Source organism: Cervus elaphus, chromosome 21 (assembly GCF_910594005.1).
Source record: "Cervus elaphus chromosome 21, mCerEla1.1, whole genome shotgun sequence".
NCBI lineage: Eukaryota > Metazoa > Chordata > Mammalia > Artiodactyla > Cervidae > Cervus > Cervus elaphus.
The window spans coordinates 33,503,645-33,523,509 of record NC_057835.1 but is presented as its reverse complement, the minus strand read 5'-3'; the positions used below and the strand labels follow the sequence as shown (position 1 = coordinate 33,523,509).

The following is a 19,865-nucleotide window of genomic DNA, read 5'->3' as shown; positions in this document are numbered from 1 at the left end:
AATTTTCTCAAGCAGCATGTCAATTGTACATAGACTTTTTTTTTTAAGGCACATAATTCCACCTTAAGGCCTTCCTTTCAGAGTGTTTGCCTAGTGGTATTTCCCCACAAGCTCTCTTGGTCTTGGTTTGACCATTTTCAGTTCAGTTGCTCAGTCGTGTCCGACTCTTTGCGACCCCATGAATCACAGCACGCCAGGCCTCCCTGTCCATCACCAACTCCTGGAGTTTACTCAAACTCATGTCCATCGAGTTGGTGATGCCATCCAGCCATCTCATCCTCTGTTGTCCCCTCCTCCTCCTGCCCCTAATCCCTCCCAGCATCGGGGTCTTTTCCAATGAGTCAACTCTTCGCATGAGGTGGCCAAAATATTGGAGTTTCAGCTTCAGCATCAGTCCTTCCAATGAACACCCAGGACTGATCTCCTTTAGGATGGACTGGTTGGATCTCCTTGTAGTCCAAGGGACTCTCAAGAGTCTTCTCCAACACCACAGTTCAAAAGCATCAATTCTTGTAGGTTTTAAAAATAGGGAGGCCTGGCGTGCTGCGATTCATGGGGTCGCAAAGAGTCGGACACGACTGAGTGACTGAACTGAAAAATGCATTCCTTAAAACCCGTGTTTTGCTGTAGGTTAAAAGTTGAATGACAGAATATCTTAGAGCTCAGTAAAGCTTTATGAGTATTAAGATTAAGGGAAAAATAATTAAGAAGTAGCTATTCAACTGAAAGCCTTGTTTTTCTCTGTTTCTCTACTTCCAGACAACAGATGGAGGCTCAGATAGGCGCTCTGATACTGGCCACAGACATCAGCCGCCAGAATGAATACTTGTCCTTGTTTCGGGCCCATCTGGACAAGGGCGATCTACATCTGGAAGATGCCAGGCATAGACATTTGGTCTTACAGGTAAAATGTGGCCTGGAAAAATTATATTTCTAGGGCAGATTGTTAATAAAAATGAAATATTCTCATGTAGTTCTCTGAGTGGTTAAATCTTGAGAGCAAGCTGTGGTCTGCAAAGCATCGCAGAAGGCTGCTCAGGAAAGGGCCATCACTTTTGTCTTTTTCACACTTGAGATTTCTAACAAAAACAGTGTTTACAAGATGCAGTACCAGTCAACAGTAGCAGCTTTTTTTTTGGTTACATTTTTTGGCTGTGCCGCATAGCACACCGGATCTTAGTTCCCTGACCAGGAATTGAACCTGTGCCCCTGCATTGGACGCACAGAGTCTTAACCACTGGATGGCCAGGGAAGTCCCAAACAGCATTTTAACAAGTTCTCACATATGAAAAATGAGAAATGACTGATTGGTTTGTAGCTTTCTGATTAATACAGTTCTGTGTTAGCTCTCTGGAATTATCAAGCGTGTTCAGTTTGGTTAGCAGGCTTTCAGTACCTCTATAAAATGATTGCTGTAACTAACAGTATCATAAACTCAGTGTGAAAATGAAAGTCCCTCAGTTGTACCCCAACTCTGTTCATCCCCATGGACAGAGGAGCCCGTCAGGCTTCTCTTCAGGCAAGAACACTGGAGTGAGTTGCCATTTTCTTCTCCAGGGGATCTTCCTGACCCAGGGATCGACTCTGCTGCAGACTCACGTCTGCTGCCTTGGAGGCAGATTCTTTACCATCTGAGCCACCAGGAAAGCCCCAAACTCAGTGTAAAGGATAATAGATGTCCTATTGCAACATTTTCTTTTTCTTTTTTAAGGTGTTCTTTTCCTCACTATTAGAGTATATTTAAACTTAGTACATTTGAAATTTTACTTTTTTTCTTAAGACAGTTTCAATGTTTTGCTTGCTAGATGGCTTTGAAGTGTGCCGATATTTGTAACCCATGTCGGACCTGGGAATTAAGCAAGCAGTGGAGTGAAAAAGTAACAGAGGAATTCTTCCATCAAGGCAAGTTACAGTATTGAGTATTGAGTGATCATCTGTTCATTTTTTAGCATCATATGAATAAAATAACATAGACAATTAAAATAACTTAGACAGAATAACGGCTAGACAACTGTAGAGTCTAGCAGTAGGTGCCTGATAGTTTTAGCGACAGTTCACAATAGATGGACGTAGAACCAGTAATGCACAAATTGAGGGCCTGTTTTGAAAATCAGTGGTTGTCTTTTGAAATGATCTGATGTGTGTGCATTTATGAATAGACACAGAGCAAGTTTGGAAGTTTTGCTGCACAGAAAGATTGTCCTACCCTTGCTCCATCTTTGTCCCATGTGAAGGGTGTGGCCATAGGACATATTTTTGTGAATTAAAGCCAGAAAGATAAAGATCTTCATTCCATGCATCTTCCTTTTAGAAATCTTGTTTTAAACTAAAATGCTGTGACAGAATTACAATCCTGGGATAACATCTAGTTAAGTTTTCCACCCTCTCCATTTGAAATAGGTTATCAGCTTGGCAACCTTTTCTATGTGTGAATAACTTAAAATTTAAAAAAGAACTAATTTAGAAGGCGTCCTCTCATGAGGATTAAGTATGTTACATTTTTCCTAAGGAATTTACAGGTAAGATGAAGACTTTAATTATATTTTTAACCAATAAGGTATATTCCACATAAAGAATTATCTTTCTCTTTTTTAAATTTCTAGGAGATATAGAAAAAAAGTATCATTTGGGTGTGAGTCCACTCTGCGATCGTCAAACTGAATCAATTGCCAACATCCAGATTGGTAACTATACATACTCAGATATAACTGGTTTTTAAAATGCCACTGACTTTAATTTTGTCAGGAAGAGAGGTACATCTGAAATATAAATATTAAAATGCTTATTTCTAATTTTTAAATACTTTAAGAAATCTTATTCCTGGAATTTTTTTTTTTTTTTTTTTTGGACCCTTATAATTTACTCTCATTTGATTTTAGTTGATAAAAAGCAGAGCAGGGCTTCCCAGCTGGTCCAGTGGTTAAGAATCTGCCTTCCACTGCAGGGGACACAGATTTGATCCCTGGTTGGGAAAGATCCCATGCCATGAGGTGGCTAGGCCTGTGTGCCACGACTCCTGAGCCCTGCCACTGACACCCGTGTGCCTAGAGCCCATGCTCTGCAACAGCAGAAGTCACTGCAACGAGAAGCCCGCGCACCACAACTAGAGAAAGCCCGTGCGCAGCAACGACCCAGCCAGAAATTAAATAGTTAAAAAAGAAGCAGAGCAGGTTGCAGTAACTTTTGTTCTAAAATGGAAAGAAAAGGAACTTCCCTGGTGGTCCATTGGTTAAGAATCTGCCTGCCAAAGTAGGTGACAGAGGTTTGATCCCTGGTCTGGGAAGATCCCGCGTGCTGCAGGGCAACAGAGCCCGTGCGCTTCCTCTCTGCAACTAGAGGAAAGCCAATGCACAGCAATGAAGATCCAGTGCAGCACCCTCTCCCCAGCCCCCAACCCCCACCCCCCAAAATAGAAAGAAACAATCATTCTGGAACCACTAGACCCGGTTGCCAGTGAACACGCGAGACCTCAGGCTCTTCAGCGCCACCTGCTGGTTGAAGCTGACTCTGCAGTACTGCGCACAGGCCCCTGTAACCTGGCCTCAAGTCGTCTCCCCAGCACCCGCCCTCTCATTTACCTTCAGCAACTTGAGACTCCACCGGGCTCCACACAGCCACAACCGTGTGAAGGCAGCAGTCCCAGGCACGTGGGCTGTACTGGGACAGTTAAGTGGACTCACAAGTGGTTGGGTGGCTCCTGACTCACAGCCACCCAAGACAAGCGCTGCTGGGCTCCTCTTCTTCCAGTTTGCCCAGTTTATAGTTAGCAGGTGTTGGTCTTTGCAACCTCAGATCCTAAGAAAAAGTGGGACTTGGAGAGATTCTTCTTCTAGGGTAAGTCAAGGGACTGTTAGAATAAACTCTGTGCTAAGCAGCAGTTACCCAGAGCCAGGGTGCCGTCAGTAAGCAGCAGTCATGTCGAGTCGATAGGCTTTCTTCTGTGGTTGGAGCCCTGGGTCTGTCGTGTACTGGGTGAGGGTCAGGCACGTGACCCGGTGCCCTCTGGTGTCTGGACACGGAGAGAGAGGGGCGCGTGGGCAGGGACAGAGAAGTGGATTCACAAGTGGGTGGACGGCTCGTGAGCCCAGGGTGCCTCCCGGCTGTGTCTGTGGCCCCAGCCTGGGTGCTGATACCAGGTGCTTAAGACCTCAGAGAATCCCAGGGAACGGAGAGCCTGGAGAGACAGCTAGTCTGTTGGATGGGAGAAACAGGATGCAGATGCTCTCAGCCGGTTGGAATGGTGGGGCAATCACCAGGGATCCAGGCCTTCCAGTGGTTAGGAATTCGCCTGCCAGTGCAACAGGAGAAGCCACTGCAATGAGAAGCCCGCACACCACAACTGAAGAAAAGCCTGCACAGCAACGAAGACCCAGCACAGCCACAAATTTGTTTTCAAGAAAAATTTTTTTAAAGGCTGAATGCTATTCCATTTTTAAAAAAGAAAATGGACCCTGTGAAACCGGTGGTAATAAGGTCCTACATTTGGGTACAAGAGCCCGGCTGCTCATGACCTGACCTAGAAAAAGACGGGGCTCCTGGCGCAGGCTCGACCTGACCGGGGGTATGAGGGTGGCCGCTGCCAGAGGCCGAAATGCTCTCTCACCACAGGGGTGACGTTTTTCTCGTGTCCTCTCCTCACCAGAACATTCCTCGTGGCAGGCACATCTCAGCTGTTCCCTGCTGAGCCCTGGCCAGCCCAGAGCAGTGCCTGGCGTAGAGGACGTTCTCAGTTAACACGTGTGGAGATGGGAGACACGGAAGAAAGCCATGTTTCCAGTATCGTCACTGCTACTTCAGAGACCAGAATTGGTACCCTTAAAATTCAGCCATCAGACCATACATGACTTTTCTGATTAAAAGTAGTGGGTGCTAACTGCTTTATTTCCGTGACATTAAAAAATATATATATTATTTGGCTGCACCAGGTCTTAATTGTAGGATCTTTAGTCTTCATTACAACATGTGGGATCTTTACTTGCACCATGCAGACTCTTGGTTGTGGCATGCGGGATCTACTGCCCTGACCAGGGCTCAAAGCCAGGCCCCCTGCATTGGGAGCACGGACCAGGAGGGAAGTCCCACCAGTGAGATTTTCTTGTTGGCTAAGTGGACCATGTGTAGTTTGTGGTCCATAGAGTCTTTCCCTGAGAAGAAAGTTTTAGAGATGAAAAAAATTTAAAAACTGTTAACGGTGATAGAATTTGAATGTATATTTTCGTGTCCTTGATCAAAAGTTTAGGAAGATGATGTCATATTTGCTTTTGTCAAGGAGGCTTCTTTCACCCTGTGTAAGATACCGTGTGGTATTATTAAGTCAGATACAGTGTGGGCTCGAGAACTGTGTAACCCCGAGATGCAGACTGTCCTGACATCGCCTTTCCTTTTCTCTGAGTTAAGGGAGATCGCTTGTATGAGCTGTCCATAAGGTAGCCCCAGCACACTTCCAGTGTTCGCTTCAGTGATGGTTTGAATTAGTCTGTGTTCTTCTTAGACTCGTACTTGCTGTCATGTTGTCGTTTCGTTGCTGAGTCGTGTCTGCCTCTTCGTGGCCCCATGGACTGTATCATGCCAGGCTCCTCTGTCCATGGGATTTCCCAGGCAAGGATACTGGAGCGGGTTGCCATTTCCTCCTCCAGGGTATCTTCCCAACCCAGGTCTCCTGCACTGGCAGGCAGATTGTTTATCACCAAGCCACCAGGGAAGCCATGGTGTCGTGAGTTCTAGCTTTATAAATTCTGAGGTATGAATACATAGAAGGCCACCTGTGCTCATGACCAGGGGTGATGATCACCCCCCACTGACAGCAGAGCCGCTGCACCTCGGTTCCGGTCTTGTCACCCGCAGCCCAGGAGACCCCCTTAGCTCTAGCGGTCTTGCGGGAACCAGCCCTCGGACCCGCTGAGCCCGGCTCCAGGGCCACCACGGTTTTGCTGAAACGTTAATAGGAGGATGTGGTTGGTGCAGCTGAGAGGAATCATCAGAAGAGATGTGCTGCATTTGTCAGCTCACCTTCACTTCAAGTCTCATTACGTTGCTTACATAGATTCTTCGAGAAGGTATGTAAATTTTCACACACGTCTAGAAAAATAAGAGCTAGATAGTACTGGAATAGGACTTAAGAGAGTAAACGCTGTATCGACCTTGGAAAGTTTCAGAACACACACAGAGGCCTTTTCTCCTTGTTTCCTCAGGTTTTATGACCTATCTCGTGGAGCCTCTGTTCACGGAATGGGCCCGGTTCTCCAATACCAGGCTGTCCCAGACGATGCTCGGACACGTGGGGCTGAACAAAGCCAGCTGGAAGGGGCTGCAGAGGGAACAGTCCAGCAGCGAGGACACTGATGCTACGTTCGAGGAGTTGAGCTCACAGTTATTACCTCAGGAAAACCGGTTATCCTAACCCCCAGAACCAGTGGACAGATGCCTCCTGGAGGTTGTTAGAAATGTGAAACGGGGTCTTGAGGTGAGAGAACTTACTCTTGACTGCCAAGGGAAATGAATGATGCCAGCATTATTTGTTTCCAAGATTTCCTCTGTTGGATCATTTGAACCCACTTGTTAACGACAAGACCCGAACCTACAGCAATATGCATTTGGCTTTTCGTGGGAGACCTTGAAGAGGCAGCGCCTGGCAGGAGCAAACGGAGGGAATAAGCGAGGAAGTTTTTGCAGGAGGTATTGCTCTTCGAAGCATCATCGTGAAGCTTGAACTGAAGCCTTCAGCAATCTTCGGAATTTAACCAGCCTGATGCAAACAGTGTGTTATCTGTACCTTCCACTGATTCTCTCGGAGAAAATGGAAATGTGAAGTGCCCAGTGTCTGCACCTCTGGCAGGACTCAATGTTTACAAACCAACTCTTGAAATATTGGTTCTCAATTTGCCTTGGAGCATGATTGTGAAGGAACCACTAAGAATTCTGAAGATCAAACCTAGAACTGCAGCTCTTTCTCCCCCTCCCCCTGTTTGCCTTTTTTTTCTTCGAATGCCACCAAAGCCTCCCATTTGCTCTGGTTTTATTTCGTGCACTGGAAGCTGAGCATTTATCATAGAGTGCCGCCAAGCTTTCACTCCAGTGCTGTTTGGCAATGCAATTTTTTTTTAACTCTTTCATTTTTAATTTGGGGCGGGCAGGGCAGAACCCCAGTGTCCTAGCTGTATTATGATTCCGCGGTGAAGACATTGCATGTTGTTTTCACTACTGTACACTTGACCTGCACATGCAAGAAAAAAAAAAACAAGGTGGAATGTTTAAAACACCATAATCAGCTCAGGGTATTGCCAATCTGAAATAAAGTGGGATGGGCCAGTGTGTCCTTCAGAGCAAGGGTACTATAAGTCCCTCTCGCTGCAGGGAGTGAGAGGTATGTTGTGTGTGTGTGGATGTGTGTTTGGGGCACGCTTGTGCATGTGTGACTGTGCATGTGTTCTATTTATCCACGTGGCAAGGACCGGAGACGTCGGCTTTTATTTATTATTGTAGAATGTGACGTAGTGAGCAGCCACACATGGGAGGGGAAGGGAGGTCGGCTGTGAGAGATGATGGCTCCAGACGCCAGATGCCTTAACTATGCACCAAGCTAAGTGACCAAACTTCTTGTTTTGATTTGAAAAAAAAAGTGCATTGTTTTCTCGTCCCTCCCTTTGATGAAACGTTCCCCTTCGACGGGCCTTTTGATGTGAACAGATGTTTTCTAGGACAAAAAAAAAAAATCTAAGGACTAATTTTAAATTTAACAAACATTCCACTTTTGTAATTTGTTTTAAATTGTTTTATGTATAGTAAGCACAACTGTAATCTAGTTTTAAGAGAAACCGGTGCTTTCTTTTAGTTCCATTGTATTTCCCTTGTTACTGTAAAAGACTGTTTATTAATTATGTTTACAGTTTGTCGCAACAGCCATTTTCTTGGGAGAAAGCTTGAGTGTAAAGCCATTTGTAAAAGGCTTTGCCAGACTCATTTTAATATGTGCCTGTTGCTGTTCACTTTTGATGAATAAAACCTATCTTTTCACATTTTTATCTTTGATATTTACCTTATAAGTCAGTCTGTGGGAAAGGATAAGGCAAAGTTACCAGGAAAACTAAGCGTCCACTCCTCAATTCTAGCACTAGCTCACAGGACACTTGTTCAGGTGTCACTGGCTGCAGGCATCATCCTGTGGGCTCACCTGTCACCTGCACCTCACAGGTGAGATGCTGAGGCCCAGGGCATGGATGGCTGAGTCCTAACAGCCTGGAGAAGTCAGCTCTGAGCCCACCCGCTGGTCTCCACAGCCCTTTGTTCCCACGGTGGGAACCTCAGACCCTCGTGCAGGTACCAAAATACCACTTGTGTTGGCCTTTTTAAAGTCAAGTAATAGGAAATGGCCACTTGATCCTGCTTGACTGGCTTCAGTGAAAGAAAGGGACCACTGGGCCTCTCCTTGGTCTCCCCCCAAGTCTGTTTCATTGGAAGAGATAAGTGTAAACTCTTGAGCACAAACATGCCGTTGTCATTTGCATAGAAGAGTGAGGACCAGTAGACATAGAGCATGAGCTGAGTAGGTGATTGTCAATTCTGGAGTAATCACATTTTTTTAAAAAAGATGAAATTTATTCCAGCATATCCAGAATATTCTATCATTTAGATATGTAGCCACAAAACAAGAGAAAAAAAAATATGTAGCCATTATAAAAAAGCGACTATTGAGATGTTTTACATTCTTTTCTGTTACCAAGTCTTTGAAATCTGGCGTGTCCTTGACGCTTACAGCACATCTCAGTTTGGGCCAGCCATGTCTCAGGTGCCCAGTCTCCTCATGTGGCTCGTGGCCACCACGCTGGACCACTGGGTGCTGAAGTCTGATGGAGGCAAATCTGACGCACCCCGTGTGATGAGGAAACTTGCGGCTCACAGACAGCACATGGAGAGCAGAACTGTCTCATGGCAAACTCACTGTAACCAAACTCAGAGACTGTTTTTTTTCCCATTAGTAGTTTAATTTACAGTGAGAAAGGTAACAATCAACCATTCTCTCATTTTAGGCAGATCTTCTTGGGAAGCTAAATTACAATCAGCCGGTCACTTGAGCATGGACTCTGAGCCAAGGGAGCAAGGTCCCTCAGGCATCCTACAAGGAGGCGCCTACTGATGCTCGTGCTATGCCAGGAGCTGCGTCTCCACACCCGCGTGACTGGCGTGTCTGGTAGGTGTGTCAGGCCCCCAGCCTCGCATCAGCTGAGGCTGCCTGGGCTCCACCTGCCAGGCTGTGCTTGCTGCTGCTTCTCTGACTTGGGTTCCTTATTCAGGGGAATATCTTGTTTCCATTCTCGAGGGGGAGACACCTGAGTGTGCTCCTGTTTCCTGCCTACAGGAAAGTAAACCCATGGCAAAGATACATGTTGTTACATACATGTGGGATGAGCGTTGATAGCCCTGCTTCATAGTACCTGTGTATTCTTTGAACACTTATTTTTCTAGAAAAATCTAGAAAAAGGAAACAGTACAATAATTCAGAAAACTTGAGGAAACAGTAATTTAGAAGATCACAATTTTAAATAAGTATTATGGAAGAGAGTGCAAAGTTCTTGTGAATTTTTAAGATAAAATGGGAAACTTCAAAGAATTCTAGAGCATTGTAGCAGCTTGCTAGGGCCCTGGGGCAACTAGTGCTGGGGGCGGCACCTCTGCTATAGCCTCAAGGTCCTCAGAACAAGGAGAATCCCATGGAGGGAGGCGCCTGGTAGGCTACAGTCCATGGGGTCGCTAGGTGTCGGACACGACTGAGTGACTTCACTTTTCACTTTCATGCATTGGAGAAGGAAATGGCAACCCACTCCAGTGTTCTTGCCTGGAGAATCCCAGGGACGGGGGAGCCTGGTGGGCTGCCGTCTATGGGGTCGCACAGAGTCGGACACGACTGAAGTGACTTAGCAGCAGCAGCAGCTTAACAAAACCAAACAAGCTGGTTTCTGGTCAGTACTTGTACTCTGTCAATGAGGTGCTTTATAATGATCTTCTGAATATAAAAGTAAAAAAATTTTTTTTAATTTATTTAATTGGAGGCTAATTACAGTACTGTAGTGGTTTTTGCCATACGTTGCCTGGGGAATATATTTGTACTTTAGGTTGCAGGTTAGAGGTGCTAGTAACTCTTTGAAGATTCCTGTAATGGCCTCTCTGTTTCCAAAGAGTTCTTTTTAAAATTTTCATATCAGAGGTTCACAGTGTTTCCATGTGTACTTTTCTTTAACGTGTAAATATTTTGTTTAAATCTTTTCCCAGTTAGTATCTCCATCTTGGGACAGTGACCAATGGCTAATACACACTCAGTAATGTTTTTAAATAAATGTGACATTAATCACCATTTATCAGCATATATTTGAAACAGGTAGTTGTCCAGATATGTGCAGGACTTAGCCTGAGACATTTTTTGTTGGCTAAGGACTTGCAGGCAAGCTGTGTCTTCTGGAAGGCCCCCGGTGGTCTGTGGCCTCCAGCGGGGGTGAGGGGGGTGACCACTACTTGGAGTGGACAGCCAGGTGCACACAGCTGTCTCTTGCACCTTCTTATCTCTTGTGCTCAGCATTAGTTCAGTGGCTCAGTCATGTCTGACTCTGCAACCCCATGGACTGCAGCACTCTAGGCTTCCCTGTCCTTCACCAACTCCCAGAGCTTCCTCAAACTCATGTCCATCGAGTTGGTGATGCCATCCAACCATCTCATCCTCTTATCGTCCCCTTCTCCTCCTACCCTGTCTTTCCCAGCATCAGTCTTTTCTGATGAGTCAGTCATGTGCTCAGCATAGGACTGACTGGCATAAACTGCCATCAATGAATGTTGAACAAATTAATAACTTGGTATTAATTATAACTTGTTTCCTTTTTAGCTATCAGTCTATCTTTATGAGCAGGTTTGCTGACACTAGTCCATGCTGCAGTCTGTGGTCACAGCACCTGAGTTCCTGTTGTGTGCTGGGCGCTGCACTGGGGATGTAGTGACAGAGCATGGTCCCTGTTCTCAGAATGTTTGGGTGACTGTGGAAAGCATCTATTGTATGACATGGCGGGTTTCTATCCTGTACAAAATGGTTTTATTGGGTAATAATGAAAATAATAATGAAAATGATACCATTTCTACTAATTACTGAATGTTATTAACATCCATGACTGGTAAAATTTAGTTTTCAAATTTGATTCTAAAATATGTCTTAGATGGTCAGCATGATACTTTTAGTAGAATACTAGGTTTTATCACAGTATCTTTTCTTTTTTTTTTACTTTCATAGCTGCGTTCAATTGTCCTGAACCTATTTTAAAGTCTGGTAGGTTGTAGGGGAAAGAGAAACACCCATTTTTAATGTTAGGTTCTTTTTAGCTCTAATTTAAAACCGAAGCACAGCAAACTTACTAGTCTATTGCAAGTTTTACCAGTCCCATCAACAGTCTTGTGAAGAAAGTACATCTTGTATTAATGTTTAAGCTATGCATTATTTGAGGTCTTTGAGCATACATTTGAAGTGTTTGTTTATTGTTGGGCCGTAAAGCAGTGGTCCCCAACCCATTTGGCACCAGAGACCAGTTTCATGGAAGACAGTTTTTCCACGGATCAGGGTTGGTGGTGGTGGTGGTGGGGTTGTTTCAGGATGATTCAAGTGCATAACATTTACTGTGCACTTTATTATTATTACATCTGCTCCACCTTGGATCATCAGGTATTAGACCCCAGAGGTTGGGGACCCCTGCTATAAAGAATCAGGAGGGTGCATGATATCCCAAGATACTTTTTATCTTTTGAAGAAAGTATCATAAAGGAATGTGGTAAAATTCCTAGCTGAACATTTGCAGAATTTTTAAATTTCCATCTAAGAATCCTCACAGGACAGGGGTTAACTTTTTCCACTGTAGGGAACAGTCTCAGGTCACTGCAAGTTAACTGGAGCTTTATATTGAGGATCCGTTTTCATGAGACAGACTAATCACTTAAGTGTAGCTTTTTGCTGCACCTATTTCTTGCCACTCCTGCTTCTCTTCCAGCCTCTTCTCTACCTTGGAGTGTCTGCTTGGAAAGGCGGTAAACATTTTTAAAGCATTGTCTTTATGGCTAGATAGACTAGGTTTAGTCTTCTGTCACCTCATCTTTTGAGTGTCTTTCTAACCTGTAAAATGTGTGTCTCTTAAAAAATGTACTGACGCATAGTTCAGGCTGAGTCATTGTCCTTTTTCATTTACGCATCGTGTTTTGTATAAACTGCTCGTGGGTACAGCTGTTCCTTGTGACCTGCTTACTTGAGCTCTTGAGTACCAAATGCACCCCTTTCTCTCCAGGTTTCCTGTTCAAATTCCCGAGGGACAACCTGGACCAACTCAGGAAGGCTGACTGACCCTGGACCGCCTGCTCTCCACCCTCACTGTGAACACCAGGTCACGCAGCCACGTGCCGCCGCACCTGCTTCTCACCGTCTCTCGTCTTTGATAGCAGGCGTGGCTGGCCAATGAAGAGGGATGGCTCCTAAGCCATGTGAGCGGAAGGCTGTTCATAGCTCTGGTAAAATCGCTGTTGTGAAGGGTGTCTTTCTCCCCCAGATTAAGGCTTTTGCCAGCTTGGAAGAGAGCAGTTGGGAGGGGCGGGACTGCCCTGCAGCAGCCACAGCTGTTTGGGGTGGAATGGGAGGCGCTATATGGATCATCTTGATCACATCTAAATCCCACCCATGCTACTCTCTCAGCTTTGTGGAAGGAGCTCTCTGACCTTCCAAAGAGGCTGGAGAACCTCCCAGGGAAAAGAAGTCTGAGAAGCTCCAGCCAGAGGAACAGTAAGGTGTCCAGTCCTTACGAAGCAGACGAAGGACAGCAGTCTCAGAGGGAAACATCTAAGATTTCTGGATCCTTCTTTAGGTATGCTGTTCTTATTTCTTTTCCTTAAGTGATTGCTCTGCTATCAATGAAGAACTAGCCTGCTTACAAGATTGATAAGGAAAAACTAAAAAGGATGTTAAACAGGCTCAGTGGAGTAGCACAGAATACTGACCCGAGGATGAGGAGCGGAGAGAGGACTCAGGAGAGGCTGAAGGTCATGGGGAAGACTGACAGTAACAGGCAGTAACAATGATACTGGCTAAAACCAAGTGCCTCCTCCTGCCTGGCGATCCCAGAGCTGCTGCTATGGGGTTCACACCTCAAAGTTTAAACTTTTATCTGCCAGATCTAGTCCACAGAGAGAACTTCTATTTTCAGAGAAGTTACTAGAGGATGGTTTTTCCATTAGTTGTTACCTCGTGTTTTCTTCCTTCCCCACCAAGATGCAGACTCACAGGAATTCATACAGCAAGAGGACAGGCTGCTTCTGCAGAAGGGCCTGCAACTGGGCAGACAACCAGGACCTACCCCTCCACCCTGGCCCGCACACAGGGACCTCGTCTCCTAGAAGACTGTCTGCTGGGAACCTTGTGTAAAGTACTGTTAAGAACTTACTTAGTACTCTGCTATTCATAGAGTGTGTTCAGAATGCTGCTTTTAATCCTCATAATTTCCTGAACTAAGCATTATTCCCATTTTAAAAACAGATGTGCCTGGGTCAGGATCACATACACATGTCGTGTTTTAACTCCCAAGTCCAGTGTTCTTTGACTCACATTATGTATACAGTTGACCCTTGAACATGGGTTTGAACTGCATGGGTCCACATATATGTGGACTTCTTTCAGTATAAATACAGTACCTGTATTTAAAGTACGGAGAGAAGCCTGCGTTTGACCAGAGGTCACAAACTGTGGAATAAGAAACTAAAGGTTTGAGCCTTGATTCTTTCCCAGCTGTTCCGGGTTCCTACCCACACACCTTTCTCTTTTAATGCTGAAGATGAATGAAAAAGGTGACACATTTTAAGCAGTATATTTCTACTTGGAAAATGCAGAAAGAAAATTATTCTAAAGTTGTATGTACAACACAGAAGAATGTTGCCTACTGTGGAAAAAAAAAAAAGCATTTATATAGGCATGATGGTCCAAGGAAAAGAAAAGTTGCTTTATTTCAAAACAGTAACTTCCTTATTTTGGAGCACTGGCTAAAGGTTCAATTATTGGTACAAATATTTTGACCTCCTGAGAAATATTTAAGTATATCAGGTGAATTTCCTGAATTTATTTTAAAGGCAGAATTTTTAAACCATAGAAAACAATTAGAAACAATGTATGTCAACAACATGTGTAAAAGCCACAGTTCAAATTTAAGCTAAACAGCCAAACCATGAAAAGCTGCTATCATTTAGAACATTGCACATAGTTTCAATAACTTAAAAGTGAATGTATTGTCTTCATATCTCCTAATTGCCCTGGGAAGTGGAACTTTTTTCCCCACTAGATTTAAACAATAAGTCCAACTATGTACTTACAGTAGGAGATTCTGGATAACTATAGCTGAGTTTAACAGAAGTATAGAAAATCATGAAGATACATGAAGCATTTAGAAATGAAGACTTCCTTAGAAGTCCTGGATGAGAAAGGCGGTTCTCCACTTCCTGACAGCACCTACGGGTTATGCTGCTACATGCTGGGGCTCAGCAGAACAGCAGTCTGACCGATGATAAGCAGCTTACAGGAAATTGTCACCTATTCAGTGTTTCATTATAAAGCTACTATTTTGACCAGTATTTGAAAAAATTTTTAACTACATTATGCTGACATTTCCAGAAGTGTTAACTTAGCAAGAAGTCATCTTTATGATATGCCATTTTATTAAACTGAAAGAAAAAGATGGTACATTCTAGTTTTTACTTTAAAACAGATTTAATTCAATAGTTTGATTGCTCACTATTGAAAACTACGTTTCTTCCTCAGAACTGGATGGCACTGAGGTGGAAACAGTTTTCATGATCCCTGACTTCCCTTTAAAGGAAAGTATTACGGAATTTCAGCAGCGAACATTATCTGGTTCCTACTCAAACCCCATCTCCAAGAAAATGTGAGAGAGAATCTAAAAGTTCTGTTCAAGGCAAGAAGAAATTCCAAACTCGAACATTTCACTTCAACAATTTGGATATACCAGCTGCTCCATCACTGGGCAGGAATGATTACCAGCAGCCTTGTCACTGCCATTGCTAAATCTTATGTCCTGTTGTATATCCAAATACATGCATATAAAATATGTGTACAGATAAATTAGTGTTAATTAAAAACTCACATCTACAAAGTGTCCTTTCTTTGTTCTGAAATCTATGTAATTGTTTTCCAGACTGGAAACCTAAACATCTTGGCTACACATTAAAAACATGCTGGAATGTACATATGCTATGGAAAACTTCAGAACTGACCTTCTCTTAAAAGCAAACAACTTAGAGTGCTTTTGTTATTGCATCATCCTCTAGTGAGACCTAAAAGGAGACCACTAATAAGTACTAAATTCAGGTATTTACCAAACAAACAGTGTTGATATCTACTAGCCGAACAGCCCTAATAAACCAACAGCTGAACTTCAGATATAGTCTTTCTCAGCACTTTGTCTATTAGGAAGTTGAAGCATTTTCAATTAAAGCCTTCATTTTTCCAGTAGACTTCAACATGTGTGGACCAAACTAGAAAAGAAACAAAAGAGATACAGGTTCATGTAACAGTAATGATAGCCGCCTGCCAACCATGGGCCACAAGGTATGTTCATTAAAAACCAAGCAGCTCGATAGTGTTAAAACTGTTACATTTGTAACAACCTGTCAATTCACATCAACAGTGAGAAAGATAGCAAAATTACACCCTATCAAACTGTAGTCATCATTGCAAGACCCTGCCTTAGTCCAATTTTACTTCTTTTAATAAAAGAAGAAAGATACAGAGTTTCCCCTTCAATGTCTAGAGTTTCAAAGATGCTAGAATTTCTAAGATATCTACCTCTCTGGGATAGATAAACACATCTCCCCAGTGACAGTAACTTGAGGAAAGGGAAGGTCTAAATTGATACTTAAGAGCTTCCATGAAGTCTGCTCAGTGCCACCTCTGCAGGGCCCACAGTTTGCAAGGCCCTGGTCAGATCTCTTTCCCCTTCACAAGACTCAGAGGTGCCCTAAGAGAATGACCTTTTCTTTCTACACCACAACATTTACACTGTCCTTAGATGTAAATTTTATTGTAATGAATTTCACTTCACTGTGCTTACATATAAACAAACAGCATGGAAAATTTAACATGGGAGATACCCAGGGTTAGCTTTTACTTACAGAAGAGCATCAAGAGGGAAGCAGTCTAGCTGCGGTAAGGACTAAATCCCACAGCACACCCTTCTGCATCTTGCAGACGACCAGCTGAGTGTCTTGCGCAGCAGTGGACTGAACCACAGGCTGCCCAGTACTCACCAACACTCTCTCGGAGGTGGCCTCTGATTCAGACTTTGGGATTCCTTTTTCAGCTTCACCTTGACTATCGCTTCGATACCGATAAGCAAACTTCTTTTTCAGCGCCTCTGCTATGAGGGCAGCGGGGTCAGCGGCATCTGCCGGCTTGGGCTTTGTGTCTTGTTCTGACCTTAGAGAAGTGCAGAGAAATCAAGGGGGCATTGCACGGCTGACAGCACAGCTCTAGCAGCAGAGACACCCGATAGAGACGCTGACGCTGACGCAGTGAGGTGGCAGCCCTAGATTTACGGCTTGACAAAACAGCACAAAGGTACCCAGGGAACAGTCCCCCAGTTCCTCTAAGAAGCAGAGACTGCAGCCTCCTCCAAGGCAGGCAGGGTTCCCTCCGGCACAAGCCTGGCCCCTACCCTAGCAGGCACACACACAGCCTGAGGGAAGAAGGACCACACAGTGACAGGGCTTCAGGGGCAATGGGGGAGAAATGGGAGCAGCCTGTGAGTCTGTCCTGCTAATCTCTCAGTTAACTGCATACAAGGGCTCCCGGGGGGCTTACCTTTTTTAAATTAAAAACTTAGGAGCTGTTCCAGTAGTCATGTTATAAAACAAGGTTCTCAAGAAGCTTAGTGTATGTGTGTGTGCTCAGTCGTGTTCGACTCTTTGTGACCGTGTGGTCTATAGCCTTCCAGGCACTTCCTCCTCCAAAGCAGCTTAGTCAGTAGCTTATAAAAGGCATTAAGAAACCAAGGGAAGTGGGAGAGAAGGCAGACGTCTCCTCACCTTTTTACTGAGTGCAGTTTCACGCTGTTCATGTCTTTTAGAATCTCCAGCATGTTGGGCAGGTCTGTTTTCTTTGGACTGCTCTTGACCGGGGTCTTCCCAGCAGAGGCGTTTTTCTCTCTTCGCTCTTTTATCAGATCAATAGCAGAAGTGCCCTGCTGGAGCCCCGGGGGTGGGAGGGGAGGCGGAGGCGGAGGGGGCGGCAACGGGGGTGCTGGCGGGACTGAGGGTGGTGCTGTGGCAGCAGGCCTGGTGGATTCTAAGTCACCTACAGAAATGAGGGAAAAGCAATTTAATCCTGGTGGTAAGAGGCAAATAAAAATATTTTAAAATAGAGTTATGTTAAGGACTTTATACCTGAAAGTGGTAACCTTAAAAAGAATCTCAGTCACAAGTAAAGAGGAAGTTTCAGCTGCTTGCTTGGAATCTAAATGCCTGAATTTCAGTCACGGTATCATTTAATCCCACAGTCTCCAGATGGAAATGTTCCATTTAACTTTACAGGGTGCTTTTGTGATATCAAATGTTCAGGTCTCACTGCTTCACACTGTGCAGCTACTTCTAGATGAAACAGCATCTGGACTGCACACAGAACTGCCTCCAGCAGGTAGTCTGACAGTTTAGTACTAGAGTAAGTAACTATCGGATACCTCTGGGTTCATCTTAAGTATGTTTACATAGAGGATAAGCATGAACTAGAGAATGTAAATTGACCACAATGTGTTTGAAAGAAAAGTTTTAGATTTATTGAAAAAAATTAAGTAACTAAGAGTTAAAGCGGTTCTAAAATAAGGACCTAAAAATCCATCTTTCTGCATAACTGGAAATGAGAGAGTTGTCTGGGCGTGAACTATATTGATTAGTTTATTCAAGGGAGTTGGGTTGTACATAGAACATCTAACAGAAATCCCCAGATGACCTCACAATTTACAGCAGTTTTCCTAGTCTGCCAGAAGAGGGAGGTAAAGCCAGAGAGAAATAACTTACAGGTTAAACAGAAAAGGGCAGGACTCTGGGTTTTCAAAAGTCACCTGCAGATTTCAGGGAAGTAACAGCAGGTGCCTGGAGTACCTTCACCCTGCCTGTTGTGGCCTGACCCAGGTTTGAGGAGGTTTCCGTGTGGGTCACATTAAACTACAGGACCACAAGCTGAGCGACTTAGAGGTGGACTAACTATCCTTTACCCTTTAGAGCTGCCTCATACTGCCTCTCGTCAAGACTCAGGAACACTAGGAAAAACAACCATTGCTTGCCAGCAGGTTAATAAGCTAGGGTTTCAAGACTGTGGTTTCTTCAAAGTGACAACGCCACACCAATAAAAGCAACAGTATGAGACCAGAGTCAGAGGCCCTGAATTCAGTTTCCACTCTTGCGAGAGGGAGAGAAATGACTATTAAACAGCTACTTGGCACTAAAGATACTATATATAGTTTCCACATTTACTCCCACAGTAACTCCACAACATAAGTAACTACTGTCCCAGTTATAGAGCAGGAAAGCGAGGCCTTATGCTTGCCTCAGGACACAAAGGTAAGTAAACACACTCAACCCTGTCAGGGCTGTTTTTGCAGTTACCTCCTCCAGTCTGATGTGAATGGTGCCATTATCACAGAGAGTGAAGTTCCTACAGCAGACACACGAGCAGTGTTCACCTTTATCAGTGGATATATATTTTGTGTTTCCAAAATACAGTCATCATCCTCTAACAGCATTAAGATTGTTCAAAACAAATAAAAACCATTTAAACTTGCCTGGGTCCTGTACTGGCCATGCAGGGGACAGGCTGCTAGTTTTCTAGCAAGCCCAACAGCTGTTACTAATGAGCCTCTTTTAAAAATGTTATTGTAATACAGTTGATTTATAATGTGTTAGTTTCCGGTGTACTATATATGCATGCATCCTGGGGCTTCGCAGGGGGCTCAGTAGGTAAAGAATCCGCCTGCAGTGCAGGAGACACGGGTTCGATTCCTGGGTTGAGAAGATCCCCTGGAAGAGGACATGGTAACCCACTCCAGTATTCCTGTCTAGAGAATTCCATGGATAGAGAGGAACCTAGAGGGCTACCGTCCATGGGGTTGCAAAGAGTCAGACACGACTGAAGAGATGGCACAAATATATATACTATATATATATATACATATAATTTGTTTCCTAAGTGAGTGGCATTCCCCCCCACCCCCACCCCCACCCGCTGACTGACAACTAGAGGACTCACAGACCTGCACTGAGGTTCTGCTGTTCCTGGAGGGTCACGATCTTGGCAATCTGAGCTCTGAGGGCAGCAAGCTCACTTTCAAGGGCACAGATCTTCTGCAGCGCTTCCTCATTGGCCAGTGTTGAGGTCTGCACCGGAGGCTCTTCTGGAGACAGGGTGGGTAAGGATGGCTGCCTACTGTGGGGCTTCTCAAGGAAAGGAAGATCATCCTGAAGGGTTGGCCTTGACCGGACCTCTATCCTGCAAGGACAGAAGTTGGCTGTCACAGGCTTTGAGAAGGGCTATGAAAAATCGTCACTTCAAAGTTAATCAGAACACAGCAGAAGAGAACATCTGAGAGCCACTTACCAGGCTGACCTCACATAAAACCCCCGCTGTAAGTTGCAAAACAACAAAGCACTTGTCAACCTGATGTAGATCCACACCAGGCCAACTTTCTTGTTGCCATCATTCTTAATCTTTATCTCTACATTTTATATTCAAGCCAATACCATCAGGAGGCATCACAGGTTCCAACAATGTTTTTGCTACTTCATGTTTTGTTTTGGTG

The 19,865-nt window shown here is 44.4% G+C and overlaps 2 protein-coding genes and 1 long non-coding RNA gene across 8 annotated transcripts in view; 2 read left to right on the top strand and 1 right to left on the bottom strand.

The window, feature by feature from the left end:
* Positions 1 to 8,015, top strand: part of PDE7A (phosphodiesterase 7A) — a 104,376-nt gene extending 96,361 nt beyond the window's left edge. For all 5 annotated transcript variants that reach the window (XM_043879105.1, XM_043879103.1, XM_043879104.1 and 2 more), the window contains 4 exons: positions 760 to 904; positions 1,806 to 1,902; positions 2,604 to 2,684; positions 6,192 to 8,015. In XM_043879105.1, coding sequence (XP_043735040.1) covers positions 760 to 904; positions 1,806 to 1,902; positions 2,604 to 2,684; positions 6,192 to 6,400 — 532 coding nt within the window. In that variant the 3' untranslated portion in view covers positions 6,401 to 8,015. The remainder of the gene's footprint in view (positions 1 to 759; positions 905 to 1,805; positions 1,903 to 2,603; positions 2,685 to 6,191) is intronic.
* Positions 8,016 to 9,143: 1,128 nt separating this feature from the next.
* On the top strand, positions 9,144 to 13,864 carry LOC122678944. The gene is made up of 4 exons (XR_006336291.1): positions 9,144 to 9,187; positions 12,309 to 12,528; positions 12,710 to 12,878; positions 13,283 to 13,864. It is a non-coding gene; the product is annotated as an uncharacterized LOC122678944 (long non-coding RNA).
* Positions 13,865 to 13,985: 121 nt separating this feature from the next.
* The window catches only part of MTFR1 (mitochondrial fission regulator 1), a 57,788-nt gene continuing 51,908 nt past the window's right edge, over positions 13,986 to 19,865 (bottom strand). For both annotated transcript variants that reach the window (XM_043879108.1, XM_043879109.1), the window contains 4 exons: positions 19,320 to 19,555; positions 17,101 to 17,368; positions 16,324 to 16,492; positions 13,986 to 15,552 (listed from right to left, as the gene is read on the bottom strand). In XM_043879108.1, the coding sequence (XP_043735043.1) occupies positions 15,484 to 15,552; positions 16,324 to 16,492; positions 17,101 to 17,368; positions 19,320 to 19,555 (742 nt within the window). In that variant the 3' untranslated portion in view covers positions 13,986 to 15,483. The remainder of the gene's footprint in view (positions 15,553 to 16,323; positions 16,493 to 17,100; positions 17,369 to 19,319; positions 19,556 to 19,865) is intronic.